The sequence below is a fragment of the Fusarium keratoplasticum genome, chromosome 6 (assembly GCF_025433545.1).
Source record: "Fusarium keratoplasticum isolate Fu6.1 chromosome 6, whole genome shotgun sequence".
NCBI classification, from domain to species: Eukaryota; Fungi; Ascomycota; class Sordariomycetes; order Hypocreales; family Nectriaceae; genus Fusarium; species Fusarium keratoplasticum.
In genome coordinates this window covers 576,043-599,082 of record NC_070534.1, presented here as the reverse complement: position 1 = coordinate 599,082, position 23,040 = coordinate 576,043, and the positions used below count along the sequence as shown (strand labels likewise).

Here is a 23,040-nt window from a genome sequence, read left to right as displayed (position 1 = left end):
TTGGGGTCGATATCTAGATAGCTACTCATGTTGAGGATGGGTTGTGTTTTTTGCAGCGTTGAGAGGCTCAAGGTGCCTCTCCAGGGTAACTTGCTAGGGACAATTGAAGTGGTCAACAAACCCATCCCATCTCGAAACGCAATGCCGACAGAGCCGAGAGAGGCCAAAGTCCTCGGATATAGAGCCTTCTAGCCTGATCAATGGATATCGGCGATGTTTCGGCTCTCATGGTACCGTATCGCGGCAAAGAACCCTTTGCGATAATGCACAAATCCCCACAGGGATCGTCACCCGCAAACTCCGATTGGAAGTGCCTCATGTGCGTAAGCCCGCCTAAACTCCGCAGGCGGACGGGCCTATGACATCTTTGCTCGGAGGCCCGGGGGTTGAAAGATGCATCTCCAATTTTCGGATACAAAGAGCGGTTTTTATTTCTTCTTCCCTTTATTTCTTCTCTTGTTTATCTCTGGATTCTCTGCGACACTTGTTGAGTGGTCGCGTGAGACAGGAGGATCGCTCTCTGCTTCGTTCTCGGTTTCGCAATCGTGTCGAGGGGAAACCGCCACAAAGAGGGGTCTATTTTTCACGGACATCCATTCCAATTCAGCCTAAGCAAAAGAGAGTAAGACGTCAGCATTTGGGGCTCAGCCTTGAACTTCATCATCGGACACGAACTCTATGAGCATAAAGAGGTCATCTTACGCTCAGATCTCTCTTCTTCCAGCTTCATACACTTTCCCATCGCCATCATGAGTCGTTTAGCGGGCTGGTTCCGCGGAGGCGCCGCCGCCAAGGCTGACGATGCGAGCGACACCAGCTCGACCAGGGACAATGTCGCTAAAGAGATGGAGGATATCGACGATGCCATGAACTCGGCCGGACTCATCATGAACGATGACATTGATGGAGCTTGGGAGCGACTGCAGACGGGCGATTCATCTTTTCATCAGCTGGGTCTTGCTGTGACTATCTTTATGCGATCGGTCCTCGGCTTTGAGAAGGCCGTCATGACGGAGACGACAACCAAGCTGGATGAATGTGAGGCCAGGGCTTGGGCTGACTATAAAAAGGCACAGAAGCATGGAAAGGCGAGGGCTGGAAGCAAGTTGTATCCCCCAGGAACCGAGTATGAGCTTGTGCGCGCTGAGACACAGCTCATGGGCGCCGTCGTTGGTGTTCTCCACGAGAGTCTCATCGACGCCATGAAGAGTTTCCTCAAACTCCGCAAGGCATTCATCACCCTCGACGCAATCATTGAAGCCGAGAACAAGACGCTGGGAAACAAACCCGAGGGACAATCGCAGGCGTCATTATCTGCCAAGGCAACGGATGACGGCTCTAGCAGCATGGAGAAGCTCGAGATTGAGTCCAAGAGCGGCGATGGATCTTCCGGAACGCAAACACCATCAAACCTGGAATCTTCCAGTTCTTCGACAACGACTCCAGGAACCAGCACTGAAGACGAGAAGCTCGACGAGGGAGCGCCGCTGAAGGAGGCTAGGTCAAAGCCCACTGAGTCCGACACTGTTCTTCTCGAGAACCCCCTCGACGTCTTTGTCCACTCGGGCGCAAACATGTGCTTTGGACTTATTCTTCTCATGCTGACCCTCGTTCCCCCCGCCTTTTCTCGAATTCTATCGGTTGTTGGGTTCCGAGGAGATCGCGAGCGAGGCGTTCGTATGCTCTGGCGGTCTACCGCTTACGCCAATGTGAACGGCGCTATTGCTGGTCTGGTTCTGCTGTCATACTACAACGCCCTTCTCGGAGCCGTGGATATCCTCCCTGATGAAAAGGATTTTGACGAAGGTGCTGAGATCGTTGGTCCTCCTCGAGAGAAATGCGATAAGCTCTTGGCATCCATGCGAGCGCGGTACCCAGACTCGAGACTGTGGAAGGTTGAGGAGGCTAGACAACACGGCAACGAGCAGGAACTCCCCAAGGCCATCGAGGTCCTCACGACGGGTGGCGAGTCCAAGATGAAGCAGGTTGCGGCACTCAACAACTTTGAGCTCTCCATCAACGCCATGGCTATCCAGAACTGGCCACTCATGCGAGACTCGTTCCTGCATTGTCTTGAGGTCAACGACTGGAGTCCCGCCCTGTACTACTATATGGCTGGTATCGCGTCCCTCGAACTGTACCGCAACGCGATTGAGGCGGGTGACGAGGGCGAAGCGAGAAGACAAAAGGTCAAGACAGAAGAGTTCTTCCGCAAAGCACCCGGCGTCGCCGGCAAGAAGCGTTTCATGGCGCGACAGCTACCCTTCGAAGTATTCATCCAGCGCAAGATCCAGAAGTGGGAGGACCGCGTAAAGGAGCACAAAGTCGACCTAGCCGATGCGATCGGCGTGAGTCCGGCGCTCGAGATGTGCTACCTGTGGAACATGGTCAAGCGCATGGCACCTGCGGAACTCGAGACTGCTAGACACGCCATGCGATGGGAGAGGTGTACGGCTAAGCCCGAGGTTGTGGAGAAGATGAAGGAGGAGCTTGATGAGATGGGGTCGTGGGCGCTTATTTGTGCGTCGCTGTTTAGACAGGGCAAGAGGTTTGAAGAGGCGAGAGAGCTTCTGGAGACGCATGTTCTCAAGCATGACCGGTAAGCAACACAGTTCTCACGATTCAGCACACCCGCTAATACAAGTACAGATCAGTATTCAAGGGCCCAACAAAAGACGACTACGTCCTCGCGGCGGGAACATACGAAAAGGGCGCCATCGCATGGGGAGAATGCTGCAACCCTCCCGAAGGCACCGTCGAAGAGGTCGCCAAGTACAGGAGGGAAAAGTACGACGAGTGTCTGCGGCAGATGGACGTTGCCAAGGTCTGGGAGGCGTTTGTACTTGATGCGAGAATTGGCATGAGGGTGCAGAGTGGACTGGAGACGTTGAGCTGGTTTGGCAAGAAGATGGGATACTCATAGATATTGTTTCTGGGATATTCACACTGGGATATGTTGGGGTGTGGCTGTTAGACCTGATAGAGATATGGCGGGCATGGAACGAGGCATTTTGGATACATAGGTAGGTATGGTCTCGTGTAAAAAGTCAACTTTTCAACTTCAAAGCTATGAACACTATACTACGAACGGCACAGCAGCTTAAGAAGCTCTCTTTGACCTCAACCTCGAACTCCTCCTCCTCCCATCTTCATTCCCATTCGTCAACTTGTCAATTCCATCCTGAATCGCTCCCATACCACCATCCACCTTTTTCGCAGACCTCTCCTTAACATGATGCTTCTCTGCTTCGGCCTTGACGTCCTCAAGCACATCCCGACCCCGTCCGGTGCCGTTAACCCAGTCGAGGAATCCCCAGGCGCCATAATTGCAATCCCCGCCACTAGCATAGTGTACCGCCGTTCGCCGCGTCATCCCGCCCATTATGATGCCCGGAACAATGCTGTAGCCGGACATGGATAGGGTTTCCTCGGCGGTGCAGAGGGAAAGGAACAGGAAGTAAGTCAAGAGGTGTGGTCGCAATGCCAGAGCAGGTAGGTAGATGGGGACGAAACGTTGGAGGAGAAGAGGAATTGGGTGGTCGGCAAAGAGGAGAAGGCTATAAGGCGCCGCAGCGCGAGCGTGAGCGAAGCGACGGTGGTATTTACCAATGGTCGACGAGGAATGCAGCGTGTAACGGTGGATGTAATACGTGAGCACCTCTCGCGCCGTGAGTAGCAAGACAATATGCTTCGCTAGCTGCCATGGTAGTGGAAGAGTCGACGTCGTCTTGAAGTCATTGTCTTTGAAGACGTAGGAAAACCCCAGACTTGAAGCGCCCTCGACACCCGTCACGAGGGCGAGGTTGAACATGACGAGTGCAACCTGCCGGGCTAGTGTACGGGCATCACGGGGCGGGAGTGATGCACGGCCGCCAAGCTTGATGGACTCAGCGAGGCTGGGGACCGCCGCATCGAACAGAAGCGTGAGTAGCGACGGTATTAGATAGAGGACTATTCGTATCGCGAGAGAGCCTAGGAGGCGGATTCGCAGCGGAGTGTGGGAGAGGACGAGAGTCGTCCATGTCATGTAAAAGAACAAGAGGTTAAGAGAAGTCGACCATGACGCCGAAGCAGGCGACAGGAGGTAGGAGAGTATGGGTAGAGAGAGGAGGACATCCATCTTGTGCTGACGATTGATGTGGTTGGTGATGATGTCGTGGTTGCTACACTCGCATCGCCAGCTCAAAACACGAGAGTGAAGTGTAAAGAAGCAGAATTCACAGAGAATAAACAACAGGATCTACGATTCTTCTACTCTTGAGGGGAAATTCACCACCTTTTCGCGACCATGACGTCGCAAACACATCCAGAAACCGGGAGCTGTGTGGTGGCATCAAGCAGGACTGTGGCTTGAACTCCGATGACGTAGTTTGTGGCTGGTGTGGACCAGTAGCGCTGGGGATGATTGTCGTCAGCAGCCCTACGAGGGGGATTTGGGTTTAAAAGGTGTATGCAGCTAAAGACGGAGAGCACCTTAGTAAACGGTTCAATAATGATCGATTAGATGCTGGAAAGGGGTCATTTGACTTGTTCTCACGAGACGAAGGCGTGTTTCGTCATGGCGTGAGAAGTGTCCCAGGCATTGGCGAATCTGCAGCTGTGAGACCAGACGCAGGAACACCAGACGAGAGCTGCAAGGAGGTCCAAGCTGACGTCTTGAGAGCAATCCATGCGAAATCCACGCGAGAATCTCCTCTTCTCATGGCACGTTGGAAACGCGCTACGCGTAGATCGTGGGCCTGTCAAAGAAAGCATTGGGTCAGGCAACGCAACAAGCACAGACACAGTCGACGGGAGAACCGGATAATGTTTCTTGATGACGGTTTCCAAGGCAAACAGATGCCCAACAAATAAAATTGAAGCTGCTTCCGCTGTGGAGACACCGTAATCAATAGACAACTGGTCCGCATGCAGGTTTAATCAGGTCCCTTGCTTTTCCGGGTCCTCTCCCCTCCACGAACCATCGCCGTCTCGAGTCGCGTGTACTCAGCGAGGAATACAGAGCCTTTTAAAGTTTCGCCATGGTTAAACTCTGACCTGAAAGTCCATTCCTCGTGTGGGCATTTAAATCGAATCACCGCTGGAATGCCAAAAGATGGAGAAACGTACCCCTGGGGGCGCGTGCCAAACGGGCAAGGATGCAAGCTCCAGGGGCAAAAAGCTCTTTTCAGGGGTCCCGCCCCGATTCTTCCTTCTTTTGGTCAGGGGTTCCCTGGACCTATCAATTGTTCTAGTGCGCAATCCCGCTAGGCTGGAGAGATTGTGAATGACGACTGACCCGGGCGGGAGATTGTACTAGAAGCACATGGCCTGCCTGGGGGTGCGCTTAGGCTTCGTCTTGACTCAAGGGGTTCTTGGATGAGGAGACGACGGAGAGAGGATGCAGGCTGCGCGTCGCGTGTGCATTGCATTGCATATCGTTGCATCGCCTTTCGAAACGGTTCTGGCCCCTGTTTGCTGAGAAATACATGTACATGCCTCCTGTCGTGTCCGCACCTTTAGGTACTCAAGCAGAAACACCCGGGAAAAAGAGACCAGAAGACCTGAAGCTCCTCTGGCTCGTATCTTCAGGTAGAGGTCATGCGCTGCCTGCTTGTGGTCGGGGAGCACAAACTTTCCGTGGCACACACAACACACCCCCTTACCATTCCTCTCCCCATACTCTTCCCGGGCACAACTCTTGTCTCTTTACACCTACCGCAAGAAAAAGGAAAGACGAGAGTTTATTTCTAACAATTGCATTTGTTCGTTGATTGCCTTGTCTCGGGGCGAACAAGGACGTGCTTTTTGCTTGTTGAGTCGACGCCACTGGCTGTCCTGGACACCCCCGACCCAGTCCGTCCCGCCCAATTCATCTCACAAATTGCTGGGCCTCGTCAATCAATCAATCAATCACGCCCGCGCGCACCCGCTTCCTTGAACCTCACTCAGCCAGCGTTTGCTTCTTCTTTTCCTCTTTTTTTCTTGCGTCCTTCTGTTTCTGTCTTGTTTGCTCCTCCTGCAGCGCACGTCCTCGCGCAGACGACCTGCATATCCCACCGCAGCCTCCACCATCACCACCGACAACCTAATATCCCCAATCCCCACGAAAAAAGCGACGGAGAGCGTTCCATCCCTTTAAGCCCAGAGCGAGCGCGCGCCAACGCCCGCGCCATCGCTGACGCTGCGAGACAACCCTCGAGACAAGCCCAGGACCGAGCCCACACCTACAGAGCTCGAGACATTCGCACCTGTTGAAGCTTGGCTGGTCGGCTGTTGCAACTCTCGACCTGTGGCTCCCCCCCTTTGACGAGACACCGCGCGCCGCCCATCCACTGTTTCCCACGTTTACGCCCTTCCATCCATCCATCCGTTCATCCCTCCCTCCCGTGGGATCAACTAACCTGCCTACCGTGCAATTCACAGCCCGCGGCACGCGGCGGCCCTCCCAGCCATGGAGTACGAGTCGGCTGACATCCCCCCTATCCCGACCCGCGCCCATCATCACCACGCCCGACGTCGCTCTCTTCAAGGTCCCTCCTCCGCCTCAAACAAGCGTGCCAGTCTCCCTCCCGCCAGCCCCGAAGTCATCTCCAACCTCATCACCAGCCTCAGCGTCATCTCCAAGCCCGCCAACAACCACTTCGAGGTCCCCCCGACCAGCCTCTCTTTGCCTTCTAGCCCGGGTCCCGGCCACGGCAGCTTCGGCGTCGACTACGGAGCCTTTCACCAGCCGAGCCTCGACGAACTGAGACAGGACCCCGTATCCCTCGACGAGCTCGCCGCCTGCCCCCCGGTCATCCGCACCTCGAAGCCCCCGAGCGGCTTCTCCCCCCTTACCGCCGCAAAGTCCCCCAAGAGCCCGAGAAGCCCCAGCCGTGAGAACTCGGGCGGCCTGCGCTCCTTTATACGCAACAGCACCTCGCGACCCTCGTCCAAGGGGTCATCGGCCTGCTCCAAGAATGACGACACCCAGAGCATAGGCAACCTCTCCATCGAACGCCGAAACGCGCCGACCCCCGAGCTGAACCACCAACGATCGCATGATAGCTGGGGCAAGAAGACGTCGAGGAGCCAAAAGGGGCTCATGTATATGAGTTCAAAGGAGCAGCTCCGCGAGAGGGAGGTTGAGAGGAAGCGCGCTTCCGGAGGTGTTTCTGCGTCGTCTTCTGGAGGACTTGCTGTTGAGAGCAGTATTCACAGCGGAGGACGAAGTGATCCCTTCTTTGCCGAGACGGCTATCCACGAGGAGCCGCCTGCACATCAGTTGCCTATTGAGCGTCCAAGCCCGATGGAGGGTCCTTGTGCTATCCCAGCGCGCGACTCGAGTCTAAGGAAGACAGGGCAGGTTAGACGATCGAGCGCGAGGAGATCAAGACGAGAGGATGGACCACTGAGTGATGTTATACCTGAAGCCGAGGAACACCACAAGCCACGGGGGGAAACCGGGAGAAGAAAGCAGGGACATACCGCACATGATCAATTACGGTCGTCTGCCAGGTCACCAGTCTATGGACTTCAAGAACCAGCTCCTTCCAAGACGACGAGCGTAGCTGGTAGGAGTTTCCTCGACGTTAGCCAAGATGACTACGGTTTTGGGGTCGACGACGATGATGACGACGGTGCGCCGTTCCCTGCTGTGTCGCAAAATCGGCGGCGAGAACCAAGCAACGACCGTCACAGTCGTCGTCGATCAGGTCATCAAAGCCCAATTCCTCCTGATGGTGTCAAGATGAAGCGGAGCAGTTCACGACTCAAGCGTTTATCTGGACCGCTGAGCCCTCGACCCGACGACCGAAGTCGCGAATCGCCAAGTCCTCAACCAGTTCAGAACCCAACCCCAGCAGGATATGAGCGTCCTCAGTCGGCTGATTCCGTTGACGATGCTGTCGAATCTTATCTCTGCTCTCCCCGCCTGTCACAAAAGATCCGGCATCCTCAGACTGGTCGCGTCATCTCCTTTTCTGAAGTCGGTGACTCGGAAGGATCGGCTGTGTTTTGCTGTGTCGGAATGGGACTTACTAGATACATCACTGCTTTCTACGATGAACTAGCGTTAACGTTGAAGCTGCGGCTGATCACTCCTGATCGTCCTGGTGTTGGAGACAGTGAGCCATACTCGGATGGGACTGCTACGCCGCTCAGCTGGCCAGGTAAGTTTGCCTTGATAACACTTGAGGGACTGTGACTAACTTGATTAGATGATGTCTATGCTATTTGCCAGGCTTTGAAGATTACAAAGTTCTCTATCTTGGCTCATTCCGCCGGCGCCATCTATGCCTTGGCCACGGCACTCCGTATGCCTCAGCACATCCGCGGTAGAATTCACCTCCTGGCGCCATGGATTCCTCCATCTCAGATGAACGTCTTTGGTACATCGCAAACCCTTCCCCCGACAAACGCTATTCCGACCTCGCAGCGAATCCTACGAGCCCTTCCTACCCCTATTCTCAAAGCCGCCAACAGCAGTTTCATGACCGCGACGAGCAGCTCTATTACAAGCTCATTACCCAAGAACCCTCGCCGGGCTAAGCGGAGGACAAATAACAACGGCGGAAGAGAGAGTACAGCGAGCAATCGGAATGTGACGCCTAGCTTGGACAAGGAGAATATTGGTCACGACATGTACGGCAAGTCCAACGGCCATGGTGATCCTGATCTGGAGCCCCCGAACGCATCAGAGAACATGGATAGGATGCAGGTGCCTCAGGGCACAAGGAGTCCTGATAACGCCATCTTGGCAGCAGCTGCAGATGCCATGGCAGACAAGGAACGCCAGATGACGTACGACCTGCGGTTAACACACGCTATTTGGGAACTGGCAACAACGGGAGCAAATCCAGCCGTGGACCTCCTAGTATGTCTCGAACGACGACACACAATCGGCTTCCGATACGTCGACATTACTCGACCAGTGGTTATCCACCACGGAAGCAGAGACACGCGTGTCCCCGTGGACAATGTCAAGTGGCTCGGCAAGACGATGCGGAGGTGCGAGGTCAGAGTCCTCGAGGGAGAGGGACACGGCCTCATGGCTAGCGCGAGCGTCATGGGCTCGGTGCTCATGGAGATGAGCAAGGAGTGGGAGGACTGGATGAAGGTTACTGGCGCTGACGGACGGAAAGAACGCGGTAGAGACCGGAGGGGGAGAGTTTAAACATTTCTGTGGGAGCATTCTATTCTTTTTGTTATTGGTAGGGATCTTTCAAGTCCCTCTTCTTTTTATTACTCCCCCCGAAAAGACCTGAGAGGTCTGTCTTGATACCCAGAGAGCGCAGCATGATGTGGAGTCGAAAGGAAGCGTCATTCTCGTCTGGTTCTTACTAGCCATTTGGATTGTATGGATAATCTTACGGACAAGCAAGCAGCACCCCGTACTAGTTAGTGTAATGTCTTGTATGTTTCTCTTTGTGAGATGAAATAAAAAAAAAAGTGATAAATCTCAACTCCTGGTCTCTATCCTTCTGCTAGCATCCTTGTCCAGTCAAACTTTCTCCATCCCTTCTTGAATCCTTCGACACGAGGATCGCCTCGTGTCCATCTTCCCTGCTTCTTGATTATGTGTGGTTCAGCATCTACAATACCACCGAGGACCTCACGAGCAAACAAATCTCCCTTAGGCCAACGGCCCGCGTCTTCTACAACATGGCCCAGTCCGCCATCAAGGGTGAACCATGCGTGAAAATAGGGCATCTCTTTTGCGATACAACGTCGGAAGGCGGACCGACCCATGCCCTCGCGCGCCTTGGCACCCGTATCGATGATCTTGCGGTGCTGACTCCACTCCTCGTCCGACGAGAGGAAGGCCTCGCGGAAGTAGGCCGGGGCCGTAGCGCCCTCTTCGTACGGGATCGGCACGGCCACCATCGCGGCGTGCATACGTCGGTGTGGTGCAGCCGCGTTCTCGTAAAAGACAACCTCGCGGCCTTGGTCGTGGTACATTCGTGTCAGGGACTTCATAAAGTTGCGAATCTCTTCCCACTCATCGTCGTCGCACTCGAGGAGGTTGGCGCGGTGTGCTATCGGAGCGAGCACGGCGCCGCCCGGTGACACCTCGGGCTCAGTAGCAAGGGTGAGGAAGACGCGAGTACCAAGGGCGATGATAGGTGCTAGGGGTGGCTGGTTTGTATCTTCGTGGTGGCACAGGGGACACGAGTCGAGGGCGCGCGACATCTTCTGGAACTCGGATACGGCCATATTCTTGAGGTTGAGGTCGGACTTGTGCATGCGACGGGCGAGCTTCTCGGCGTTTTCGTCCATGTATTCCAGGTCGTTGTCGAACTTGCCGTCCTTTGCGATGCGCTCTGCTAAGCGCAGGCCTTCTCCACCGGCCTGGTTCTTTGTGCGACGCTCCTCGCGGACCATGTCCTCGATTGTCATTTCGGTGTTTTCCTCGACGTTGCCGCGTTCACGGCCGCGCTTGGTGGTGATGGCCTTGGCTTCGGCGCGTGTACCGGCGAGTTGTCGGTTATCCATGACGCTGAGGACGACGGCCTCAGGATCCTGACGGCCTGATGCGAATGCGGCTGCGGCCTTGTTGTATTCTTCTTCGAGCTGTGCGGCGTTCGGTGCGCGACGGAGCTTGGCCTTCATCATCTGGGCGCGAAGTCGGTTCAGAGCGGACTGGTCCATAGCTGGCGCAGACGGAGGCTGCGGGTCGGGAATGATGGTTCCCTGCTCTGGCTCGGGAGCAGGTTCGTCTTTGCGCTGGTTCTTGATCCTCTCGCGGTAGAGGTCGCCAGTGGGCTTGTCGTGACCCTTGTAGCCCTTTCCGTAGAGCTTCCTCCGTTCCATCTCCTCCTTTTCTTCCCTTGCATCATCAAAGCCTCGCAAATCTCCAAAGCGCTCCATGGCGACTTCCTCCACTGGGCGACCACTCTCTTCAGCTGCTGTGTAGACGGCCTTGAGCTTGGTCATGCGCCAGGAAGAGCCAGCGTCGCCAAAGGTGTACTCGACATCTCGTTCCTTGGGAATGTCGAGCTCGTCAAGTGTCTTGCTTTCGTTGATATCGTTGATGTGGACGTTGATCTCTCTCTTGGAAACGACTCGCTTCGGCTCGACTTTTGGAGGGGGCGACTTGGCCTTGTCTGGTCGGTGGATGTAGTCGACTTCGAGGGCCGAGGGTGCCGTCATCCAGGAGTCTCGCGTCAGAGGCTCTGATCTATCGACAGTGTCTTCGCTTCGTGGCTTTTCTTCGTCAGGGATGGGAAGGTCTTCTTGAGGATCTGATGTCTTCTGATGTCGCTCGTCACGATGTCGATGCCGTGATCGATGTTCCTCATCGTCGCGCGAGTGTCGTGAGCGCTTGTGTCTGTGCCCATCGTCCTCATCATCGCGATGCCGACGATGCCGATGCCTGTCCCTATCTCTATCCTTCTCGCGATCTCGATCTCTGTCCGACTCGTGTCGATGGTGATGTCTGTGTTTGCGATGCTTCCTCTCCTCGCGGTCGCGTTCTGAACGTTCGCGCTCTGCCTTTTCGGCGGCAAGAGTCTTTTCGAATTCGTCGAGGCCGTCCATTGTGACTAGCACAAGAGGCTACGCGACAAAGAATGGAATGGGGGGGATTGAGTTGTGATTGGGATGTCAAGTTGAAGCTCAACTGTTACGTGAGGTTGGGAAAAGCTTCGTCCAATCATTACGGGGTCACCAAGTGGAGCCTCAATCGCTGAAGCTTGAGCTGGGTATCTCTTTGACTGCGCGGGGGCTACCATCGCGTACCAGACAGGGGCTTAATTTAATAAAAATGCGGCAAATAAAAGGTACTTCTTTTCTCACTTATTTTCTATAGTAATATAAGTCAAAGTAATACGATAAGTTATATAAAGTAATATCACATAGCCTATAACTATATCTTAATTTAAGTACTTCTTTCTTACCCTTATTTCTATTAATCTTAGCTAAGATATACTTTTATACTTATAATCTTATAATATTATAGTGATAACCTAGGTAGGTGTAATTTATTAGAGAAATAAAATATACTATATTATATAGCTAGATCTTCGCGAATTCTTTTTATAACCTTTTAAAAAAGGGATCTTATATATTATCTCGTAATCTTAATAATATAAAAAATAATAAGGGTAAATAATTAATTAATAGTAATACTAATTATGCCGAGGAAGAAAGCCTAAAGCTCTCTTTTCTTATTATAATTAATAAAGAAGATAATAATAATTAGAGGCTATAGCTTTTAATCTTTTTCTATATATAAGAAATTACCTAATAGCCTAAAATGGCTTAGTACTTATTTTCCCTAATTTAGTAATAGCGGCTATTCTTAGTATACCCTTTATAAATAAGCTAATAGTCTAAATAATTAATAGTATTATAACTTAATCTATAAAGTATTTTTTTTCTTTATAACTTAAGCTAAAAGTTATAATAAAAGTATTAATAATAATATACTTGATAAGTGAGCTATATAGATAAGTGAGCTGTATAAAAATCCCTTATCCTATATCTTCTCTATTTAATCAATTGATTCCTTACCACCTAGTATATCATAATCTAATAGAGAGGCTAGGGTCCTTCTTGCCCTTTAAGCCTATCAAAATAACCTAAAACTTAGTCTCCGATGCGCTATATTAATTTATTAAGTTAATTATAATACCCTCCGCGCCTAGCAGAATAGCATCTAAGCCCGAGCTAATATTATCCCTAAATCACGCAAGCTATTTAAACTAGAAAAAGAGATTCTTATTTACTTTATTCTTAATCTAGATTCGCGAGGATTTCCCCCTCGGCTTCGTAGTATAAAAGAAATAGCTAATTAATTACTTATCGACCGCGACGCGCTATTAGTTAGTACGCGTTAGGCTTATAACTTTATTAAGCGGTACCTAGACCTTAAGATATATTTCTTTCGTAAATATAATTATTAGAGAGCTAAGTGCAAAGATCTAACTATTATCTACGATTAGTTTTAGCTTATAGCGAATATAATCGCGAAGTATAGTATCTGATTAAATAATATCTATAACTTTGATGAGACTAGCTTTCTTATGGGCATGATTGCGAGCGGAATAGTTATTATAGGTGTAGAAAGGTATTTAAAGCCGAAATTAGTATAGCCTAGAAACTGGGAATAGATTATAGTTATTTAAGTAATTAATGCGGAAGGCTAGGCGATTTAGCTATTTATTATTAGTACGGGCTAATATTACCTCGCCAACTGGTACCGAGAAAGCAACCTCCCGGGTGATTAGGCTATTACGATGACCTAAAATGGCTAGACTAATAATAAGACTAGTCTTAAGTGGCTTAAGTACTTTGACCGGTATATAACTAATCGATTAATTAGTTCTTATCGTCTCTTAATCCTCGATAGCTATAAAAGTTACTACTTTATTAAATTTAAGAGATATTATAAGGAGAAGAAAATCATCCGGCTTTGTATGCTACCTTATTTATCTTATCTACTCTAGCCCCTTAATATTAGATGCTTTAGCGTGCTAAAGCGAGCTTATGGTTAAGAAATAGAGCGATTAATTAGATGCTTTATAACCTATGTTTTAAAGACCGAGTTCTTTCCGGCCTTTTATGCCACACATAAGGCTACTATGATGAAAAGAAATATTAGGGGGGCTTTTAAAGGAGCTAGCCTTATTCCTCTTAACCTAGAAACTATGGTCTCAAAGCTTGATGTTTAGCTGCGGATGCTAATGCCGGTTAAGGAAGTAGCTAAACTATTAACCCCTTGGGCTTCAAAGACCCTAAAGACTATGCTTAAGGCCTAATCTTAGTCTAAATACCTTGAAAGATAGATTAGAAGGTATTAAAGTAGCTCTTTAGAGTTAATTCTTAAAGTATTAAAGTCTCTTGCGAAGGGAACAAAGGTAGTTATATATGAGATAGTACTCGTGAGGGCAGAGGTCTAAGACCTTCGATAGGTAAATAAGATACTAAGCCGGCGCCGGAGGGCAAAAAGGATTAGATTATAGAAAAGAGGAGTAATAACGGTAGAGGAAGGAAGGTAAGTAATTAATTAGATAGATATAGATACGTAGGTAGTGGCCGAATCGTCGAGGAGTAGTAGTCGAGGAAGGTCGGTTAGGCCGGGCGTTCGGTGATATAGTGTCTATAGTAAGCCCGGGCATAATGTAAGGACCTGTCAGGTAGTGATTAAGATGTCTGGGGAAGAGTATAATAAGTAGATTTAATTAATTAAATAGTTTATAGTCTTTTTATAATGATTTTTATTCAGGGGGGTAAGGAAAAGTATATAGCTTACTTGTCTGTATAGCTCACTTATTAAGTACGTTATAACTTTTTTATATTACTTATAACTTATATCTTTTTTAACTTAGGTTATTATAAAGCTAAAAAAAAAATTATTAATAAGAGTTATTTTAAGAAGGAAAATCTAAGTTAAAGCTTATTAAGAGCTTTATAAAAAGGTATAAGCCTAATTAGTATAATTAAGGTAATATTAGAGATATAAGGTAAGTTTAATTTATTAATTAAATTTTAACTTATTAAAGCCTTTATAATTCTTTAGTAAGAAGAATATAATATAGCCTAAGGCCTATATAACTATCTAAGGATTTCTTAATCTCTTAGTAATAATTAATATATATTTTAATACTTAATATATATTTTAATACTTTTATATTTTAATATATATAATAATTATAACTTAGTAATACCTTTAGTTAGTCTCTTTAATTTATATAATTTATTTTATTATTATAAATAATAATTATTAAAAAAATAAAAAAATCTTTTATAATTTTATTATTAAAAAACTATTATAACGTATATCACAAGTGAGTGAAACACACAAGCGAGTGAAACAAAAATCCCTCAACCTACACCTTCTCTATTTGATTAATTAATTCTCAACCACCCAGCATGTCACAGTCAAATTATGAGGCTAGAATGCTTCTTGCCCTTCAGGCCCTTCAAAATGACCCAACCTTAAAGCTCCGACGCGCTGCAACAATCTATACAGTCAACCCAACAACGCTCTGGCGTCGGCAAAAAGGCATCCAATCTCAACGCGATATTACCCCAAAATCACGTCGACTATCTAATCTAGAGGAACAGATCCTTAAACACTTTATTCTTGACCTAGATTCGCGAGGATTTCCCCCCCGGCTACGTAGTGTGAAAGCAATGGCTGATCAATTGCTTGCCGACCGCGACGCACCACCAGTCGGCACAAACTGGGCCTCAAACTTCGTCAGGCGACACCCAGACCTCAAGACGCGTTTTTTTCGTAAATATGACTACCAGAGAGCCAAGTGCGAAGATCCAACTATTATCCGCAACTGGTTTATGCTTGTGGCGAACATAATCGCGAAGTACGGCATCCGATCAGAAGATATCTATAACTTTGACGAGACTGGCTTCCTTATGGGCATGATTGCAAGCGGAATGGTCGTCACGGGCTCAGAAAGGCGTTTAAAGCCAAAATCAGTGCAGCCTGGAAATCGGGAATGGATTACAGTGATCCAAGCGATCAATGCGGAAGGCTGGTCGATCCCGCCGTTTATCATCGGTGCGGGCCAATATCACCTCGCCAACTGGTACCGAGAAAGCAACCTCCCGGGCGATTGGGCTATTGCAACGACCCAAAATGGCTGGACCGATAATGAGACCGGTCTCGAGTGGCTCAAGCACTTTGACCGGCACACAACCAATCGATCAATTGGTTCCTATCGTCTCTTGATCCTTGATGGCCACGAAAGTCACCACTCCATCGAATTCGAGAGATATTGCGAGGAGAATAAGATTATCCGGCTTTGTATGCCACCTCATTCATCTCATCTACTCCAGCCCCTTGACGTCGGGTGCTTTAGCATACTAAAGAAGGCATATGGTCGAGAAATAGAGCATCTGATCAGATGCTCTATAACACACGTTTCAAAGACCGAGTTCTTTCCAGCCTTCTACGCAGCACACGAGGCCACTATGACGAAAAAAAAAACATCAAGGCATCATTCAAAGGGGCCGGGCTTATTCCTCTTGATCCAGAAAGTGTGGTCTCGAAGCTTGATGTGCAGCTACGGACGCCAACGCCGGTTGAGGAGGCATCTGATCAATTGACCTCTTGGGCATCAAGGACCCCGAAGACTGTGCTTGAGGCCCAATCTCAGTCTGAATACCTTGAGAGACGAATTAGAAGGCACCAAAGCAGCTCTCCAGAGTCAATTCTTGAAGCATTAAAGTCTCTTGCAAAGGGAACAAAGGCGGTTATGCATGAGATGGCTCTTGTTCGGGCAGAGGTTCAAGACCTTCGACAGGCAAATGAGATACTAAGCCGGCGCCGGAGAGCAAAAAAGGACCCGGCTACAGAAAAGAGGGGTGATGACGGTAGAGGAAGGAAGGCAAGCAATTGATCAAATGGATGCTGATGCGCGGGTAATGGCCGAATCGTCGCGGAGTGGTGGTCAAGGGAGGTCGGCGCGACCGGGTGTTCGACGTTGTGGTATCTGCGGCAAGCCCGGCCATAATGCAAGGACCTGTCAAGTAGTGATTGAGACGTCTGGGGAAGAGTATAGTGAGTAGTTTTAATTGATCAAATGGTTTGTGGTGTTTTTATTGCGATTTTTATAAAAGAGGTTGGGATTTTTGTTTCACTCGCTTGTGTGTTTCACTCACTTGTGATGTACGTTAAGTTATTTAATTAATATAATAAATTATATTAATAAAGCTATTTTAGCTATAATTATTTTTTTAATTAAGTTATAATTAATTATATTAATTAAATAACTTACTAAAATATAAAAAGAAATATAAGTTTAATAAGCTTAATTTTAATTAATTATAAAAATAAAAAAATTTTATAATATTTCTTTAAATTATATCTTTAAATTTTAATTCTTTAAGTAATTTTAATTAATAAAAAAGCCTTAAATTTATTTAATATTTCTAAAAAAATAAAAATATTTAAAATAAATAAATGAAAAGAAGAATTTAATTTAATAATTAATATTTTATTTTTAAAAAAAGGTTAATAACTTATAGCTTATTAATTAATTAATTTTAATTAAAAAATTAATATTTTTTATATATTATATTAAGGACTTAGCTATTTAAATTAAATTAAAATAAGTAAGTATTATACTTTTACCCTATAGTATAAATTTTATTTAAACATAAAATTACTTTAAAAAGCATTTTAAAATTTAATTTAAATCTTAATAACTAAAAAGCCTAAAGGAGAATTTTTATAAAATTTATATTATCTTAATAATTTTTTAAAACTTTTTAAAAATTAATAAGTAAGCTATTTTAAAAAATTTTATTTATATTATTTTTTTTAATTATAATTTTATAAAACTAAATAGATTTTTTTAAAAATTTAAAAAAGCTATAAACTTATAACTTTTTACTTAGATTTATAAAAATACTCTTTTTTAAGTATATAGCTAATTAATAATAGTTTTTAAAAGTTTAAAGTTTATTATTTTTAAATATAAAATATATTATAATACTTACTTAGTATATAAATTATAAAAAAGCTTAATAATTTTTTTTTAAATTAAATAAATATATAATTTTTTTCACTTTTTCTAGCTTTATAATTAATTAATTAATTAAATTAAATTATTATATTATAATATACTATTAATTTTTTTTATAAATAATATATTAGTTTTTAAGTAATTTTAATACATTAATTATATTAAAATATATATTTATTAGCTTTTTAAATTAAAAATATTTAAATAAAATAAAAAAGGCCTTAGTTATAGCTTTTTAATTAAATTAAGTTTTTTTTATAAGGATTATCTTTTATTAAAAAAGTAATAAAATTTTAATTTATTAATATATATTTTATTAATAGATTTCTTATTTTTAATTTATTAAAATCTCATATTAATTTAAAAAGCTTAAGCTTGTTATATAAAATATTACGGCTTAGTCCCCCGTAACAGTGCTGTAAGCCCTATAGGCAGATGTTACACCTTCTATAATTGCAATAATAACAATTATAGCCTAATCTTTTGCCCCGTGACGCAGCGGCTAAGGTGCCCGCAGCTATGACCGTGCCGTTATATAAAAGCTCTTTAAAAAAAATCTTAATAACTTAATTAAAAAGTTTTTTTTTTAAAAAAAAAAAAAAAAAAATATTTAATAAGTATAGCTTTTAATTAGCTTACTTAAAATATAAAAAAAAAATTATTATAATTAAGGATATTATTATCTAAAAAAATTAACTTAAATAAGTAAATAATTAAATTATTTTAAATAATTTCTTTAAAAAATAATAATTTTTAATAAGTATATAAGCTACTTATATTATATAGCTAAAAGGACTAAATCTTATATCTTTAAAAATAGCTATAAAATAACTAGAAACTTAGAAAGAGAGTTTTTAGCTATTTAACTAGTAATAAAACTATATAATATTTTTTTTTAAATATTATAAAATATTTTTTTTATATAAAAATAGCTATTTATATAATATGAATAGATTTTATTTAAACTAGCTTAGTAAGAATTTTTTTTAAAGATCTAGAAAAATTAGTATTACTTTTATAGTATATAATAAGCTTAACTTTTTAGACTAGCTATTTTAGGCCTAGTTTAAATTTTTAAAAATTTATTTAAAATCATCCTTTAAGGTAAAAATTTAAGTAGCTTATATACTTAAGTAGCTTATATACTTATTATATATACTATAAGAAATCTTAGCTAGGTATATATATATATTAAGTAATAAAAAGCCTATATTAAAACAAAAATAAGTAAAGGACCTATAAATATATTACTAACAGCTAATTAAATAACCTTCTTCCAAGGGGGGTCTAAAACCCCGAGTTAACTTACGATAGGATCATAATACAAGCGGACCCAGCCGGTCCCATGGCATGTCCCTCAACCGGGTCAATCGTCATACCTCTGCGTCTTTAAATAGACACATTGTTCACCTATCGACATGCTCGTTCCCTAGACTCCGATGCACACTTCTCATTATCTCTGTGCCCACAATGTTGCAGTATTCATTTGCAAACGCTTTGGATGTGCATAGACTCCTTGAATGGGCAAAGCTTCTGGGTGCGACGGTATCTGGAAGCATTCTATCTTTGGTAAGAGATCTTATGAACAATTTCTCTCCCTAGATATCCTTGGGCTGTATACTTACAATCAATTGAAAGATTATCTACACACTGATTTATCATGCCTTCTTCCACCCTCTGGCCAAATACCCAGGCCCCGTCCTCGCAAAGTTCACCAACCTGTACAGTGCCTACCATGCCTGGAAAGGTGATATACACACAGACATATTGAGATGTCACGAGAAGTATGGTTCGTGGCGCCGTTTCCCTGAATGAGTAGGGAACGAGTGGCTGAGTCTTTGGTGTGGTAGGGGTATGGGTGCGCTATGCACCGAACCGCGTCTTGATCAACACCGTGGGCGGTCTTCGAGGTAAGATATGCGAATGAGTCCAGCCGTTTCCCAGTGGAAGCTGAAGAGATGGTGAAATCACCAACAGATGTCTATGGCCACGGCGCACCTGTGACCAAAGGCCACTCCTACAAGGTCCTGTCGGCTAGGGCGCCCAACACCCTGACTATGCAAGACAAGGTCCAACACTCTCGTCGCAGACGGGTTCTCAGTCAGGCGTTCTCCGAGAGCAGCTTGCGAAAATTCGAGCCAGTCATGCAGGCCCGGATTGATAGGTTTCTACGGGTTGTACGTGGTGCCGACCTGCAGGCAGGGCAATGGTCAGAGCCTTCGAATATGGCCCATCGATGTGGGTGACGCACGCGGCCCCCCTGCCAGCAAAGATTTGTTTTCTCTAACTTCCCGCGGCAGTCACACATTTGGCATTCGACACGATGACTGCCCTCACATTCGACATCGACTACCGCACGATAGAAGACGGAGAGTACCGCTTCGTGATGGACACAATCGAGAAGTCAAATGTCCGGCTCGCCGCGCTGTGGCAAATGCCCAACCTGACCTTCGGGGGCCTGGATCGCAAGCTACTACCAGAGTCAGACAAGGCAGCCAAGAGATTTGTGCTGTTTCTCCGATCACTGATGAAGATCCGGCTAGGGGAGGACAAGGCGGACAACAACGACATTTTTTCGTTCCTGCAACAGTGCAAAGACTCAGACACGGGGCAGCATCTGACGCTGAAGGAGCTGAGCACGGAGACGGCAACATTCGTCGTGGCTGGTAATTTTGAGCGTCTTTCCGAGATCTGCTTGCAGGCTGGCTGACTTTTTGGTCGATGGTAGGTGTTGATACCTCATCGACGACGATGGCTGCGATGGCCCACTACCTTTCATGCACGGAAAAGGCCTACCGTCAAGCAGTGGGAGAGGTCCGCGCAGCGTTTGACTCGGTCGAGGAAATCCAACTCGGGAAGAAGCTCAACTCGTGCGTGTTCCTACGAGCCTGCATGGATGAAGCGTTACGCTTGTCCCCGCCGGGAGGAGGTCCGCCGTGGCGTGTCATCGACAACGACAAGGGCATGATGATCAATGGGCAGTTCGTGCCGCCCGGATGCGAGGTCGGCTCGGGGATCTACGCAATGCAGCGCAGTCCCGCGAACTGGGAACACCCCCATCGGTTCATGCCTGAGCGGTGGGCCGACGAGGTGGAGGGCCGGCGTCCGTATTTCCCCTTCAATATCGGTCCTAGAAGCTGCGTTGGGAAACCGCTAGCAATTGCGCAAATCATGCTGACGTTCGCTCGCCTGCTGTTTGAGTTCGACTTCGAGAGGGCAGAAGAGGCAACGAGGAGTAAAGCGAATCTCGACATGTTGGACTCGCAAACGATCCCGTATGTTCTGAGAGACCATGTGACGGGGCAGAAAGATGGACCGATGCTGCGATTCCGCCCGAGATTCTGATGGCTACCGAGGAACCATGGGAACATGTCTGAAGACAATGGTGTAAGAGTAATTAGGAAGAGATAGATAGCGTGTCGCCGTGGCTATCCCTAGCACCGGCATTGCAGACATACTACCTAGCAACAACGAACCAGACGATGACAAACCTAGAGATTATACAACATGGCGGGGCCAGAGTCAGCGAACGTGGACATTTTCGCATGCAACGATCAAGATACCAATACCGTGCAGATAGATGACCCAACCGGGGCCCAGGCATGATCTTCTCTATCGTTAGTCCTTTGTCTCGAAGCATCTGCTCCAGATTACACACGGGAGATGATCCAGCCACTGGACTTGGAAAGGGCCCTTGGCCGTTTGCGTGAGTACGTGCATGTGTAGAGAGAGAAATGGCCTAGTCCATGAGGCTCAATGGTAGCAAAAAGAACACTACTGGCGTTGGCTAGGCTTGAGAGGCAAAACTACATCGTCTCTATGTGCATGTCTCCGTGTGTATCTTATCTATCCTCTAGCACTACAGACGGCTGGGAGTGCTTCTGTCCGGGCCATGCTCCGTGACCTTCCAGCACCATCCTTCAGTGTCCTTCCGGTTGCCTCGTGCTATGTCTGACAGTGTACGAGCCAGTCCCAGCAGCTGGCTTTCGATCTTGTCCGGGTTCGAAGTACCGGGGAACGTGAACTTGTCGCTCGTGGACAAGCGAGAGATGCTTCGAATGGGAACAACAACTGCCACCGTACCAACCGCGACCACCTCTTGGATGGAAGAAAGCGTATGTAATGGGACCTTGAGTGGAAGGAGATTTCAGTATACTCGATCAAGGCTTCTTTTTTGGTTTGTGGGGTCGCGCGTAGCAAGTGACTCACATCATCACGCTGGATAATCCAGCCCTGCAGCTCTGCTATCCTGGTCAACGATGCGCTCGTGACACTCTGCACTGCATTCTCAGCAAGCGGGACGACAAGAGTCTTCTCGGAGCCATCAGACTTGAAGCCCAAGAAGCCGCTCGTGGAGAACTCGTCAATCTTGGTCCGGGTGGCGCTGTCCACGTGCAGCGTGATCCCGTAGCCCTTCTCCTTGGCGGCCGCAGCGTGCTTCCACACGGGCGCGTAGTTCCCGCCGACCTTGAATGGCCCAGTTCCGAAAGGCGCCGTGCGGTCAAAATCCTCCAAGATCAGCGCGTCGGTGGCGGCCGAGCCGTGGTAGGGCAGAAGAGGGTAGACGTAGACTGCTAGGATGGACTCCTCTGACGGTGCCAACGCCAGTTGCGCTGAAGACCCGAACAGCACGGGGCGGATGTACAACGCGCCGTTGGACGATGAGGGCGGGACCAGCTCGGCGTTGGCGGCCACCGCCGCGCGGACGCACTCGATGAACAGGTCCTTGGGAGGCGGTGGGAGGCACACGGCCGCAGCGGACTTGGCCATGCGTGCGGCGTGGACCTCGGGGCGGAAGATGACAATGTCGCCTGACGTCTGTCGGTAGGCCTTCATGCCCTCGAAGCATTGCTGCCCATAGTTCAAGGCGGGGGATATGCCGCTTACAGAGATGTTCGGGTTCGTCTCGAGGACGGGCACACTCCAGGTGCCGGTCGAGGCATTGTAGCGAGCCTCGACGTGACCCTTGACTGGGATCTTAAGGGAGAGGTCGACGCTTGACCAGTCTGGAGATACCGTGTTAGTGGTTGGCTCGAGGAGTTGAATTGACGTTCTGAGGGGGGGCTGCAGTGTTATTCTTACCGATATCAGAAGCTGGTGGAGGCGGAAACATGGTGTATGTAAGTCAGGTCTCTTGATGGTGAAGATCGTAGACGTGTTGTGAATGTGGATTCAGTGTAGTGAGGGCTTTCCGAGGAGAGGTTCCAAGAAACAGAGAGGATGGGATTCGTCGTGTTATAAGTACCACGGCGATAGGGAGCCTCGTGAGGGGGATCCTATACCCGACTATGTCTCCGCTGGAGCTTCAAGTGGGGGTTTATATAAATATGATAGACCTTGAATGAAAATCATGCTGACATATGCAATCCGAGTGAGTTTACCGAGCCGATAAGCATGAGCAGCCTTCCTATCTTCCGAAGAACAAGGGTGTGAATAGTGCTGGCCTAATCTCCACACCAGGGATAGTCGGAGGCAGGGCCCTTGATTACTGAAATCGACTTTCCGGTGCCATTGTGACTTGGCATTTGTCTATCTATAGAGAATGATACCGGAGTTGCGATGATGTGATGATGTTGGTGATCGCAGA

The 23,040-nt window shown here is 47.1% G+C and overlaps 6 protein-coding genes across 6 annotated transcripts; 3 read left to right on the top strand and 3 right to left on the bottom strand.

The window, feature by feature from the left end:
- Window positions 1-749: 749 nt before the first annotated feature.
- Window positions 750-2,923, top strand: NCS57_00813700 (Inclusion body clearance protein IML2; the record flags this gene model as incomplete). Its single annotated transcript, XM_053057964.1, has 2 exons — window positions 750-2,599; window positions 2,650-2,923. The coding sequence occupies 2 exons, from the start codon at window positions 750-752 to the stop codon at window positions 2,921-2,923; spliced, it is 2,124 nt and encodes a 707-aa protein (XP_052911795.1).
- A 177-nt stretch (window positions 2,924-3,100) lies between these two features.
- Window positions 3,101-4,162, bottom strand: NCS57_00813600 (Fatty acid hydroxylase domain-containing protein; the record flags this gene model as incomplete). Its single annotated transcript, XM_053057963.1, has 1 exon — window positions 3,101-4,162. The coding sequence occupies exon 1, from the start codon at window positions 4,118-4,120 to the stop codon at window positions 3,101-3,103; it is 1,020 nt and encodes a 339-aa protein (XP_052911794.1). The 5' UTR covers window positions 4,121-4,162.
- Window positions 4,163-6,433: 2,271 nt separating this feature from the next.
- Window positions 6,434-9,136, top strand: NCS57_00813500 (AB hydrolase-1 domain-containing protein; the record flags this gene model as incomplete). The annotated part of the gene is made up of 2 exons (XM_053057962.1): window positions 6,434-8,132; window positions 8,181-9,136. 2 exons carry the CDS (start codon window positions 6,434-6,436, stop codon window positions 9,134-9,136), a joined length of 2,655 nt encoding a protein of 884 aa, XP_052911793.1.
- Window positions 9,137-9,435: 299 nt separating this feature from the next.
- NCS57_00813400 (uncharacterized protein) lies at window positions 9,436-11,499 on the bottom strand (the record flags this gene model as incomplete). The annotated part of the gene is made up of 1 exon (XM_053057961.1): window positions 9,436-11,499. The coding sequence occupies one exon, from the start codon at window positions 11,497-11,499 to the stop codon at window positions 9,436-9,438; it is 2,064 nt and encodes a 687-aa protein (XP_052911792.1).
- Window positions 11,500-18,824: 7,325 nt separating this feature from the next.
- NCS57_00813300 (Cytochrome P450) lies at window positions 18,825-20,798 on the top strand (the record flags this gene model as incomplete). The annotated part of the gene is made up of 6 exons (XM_053057960.1): window positions 18,825-19,022; window positions 19,092-19,242; window positions 19,304-19,363; window positions 19,431-19,691; window positions 19,754-20,119; window positions 20,182-20,798. Exons 1-6 carry the CDS (start codon window positions 18,924-18,926, stop codon window positions 20,796-20,798), a joined length of 1,554 nt encoding a protein of 517 aa, XP_052911791.1. The 5' UTR covers window positions 18,825-18,923.
- A 514-nt stretch (window positions 20,799-21,312) lies between these two features.
- NCS57_00813200 (Aminotransferase) lies at window positions 21,313-22,566 on the bottom strand (the record flags this gene model as incomplete). Its single annotated transcript, XM_053057959.1, has 3 exons — window positions 21,313-21,582; window positions 21,663-22,459; window positions 22,536-22,566. 3 exons carry the CDS (start codon window positions 22,564-22,566, stop codon window positions 21,313-21,315), a joined length of 1,098 nt encoding a protein of 365 aa, XP_052911790.1.
- Between the last annotated feature and the right edge of the window lie 474 nt (window positions 22,567-23,040).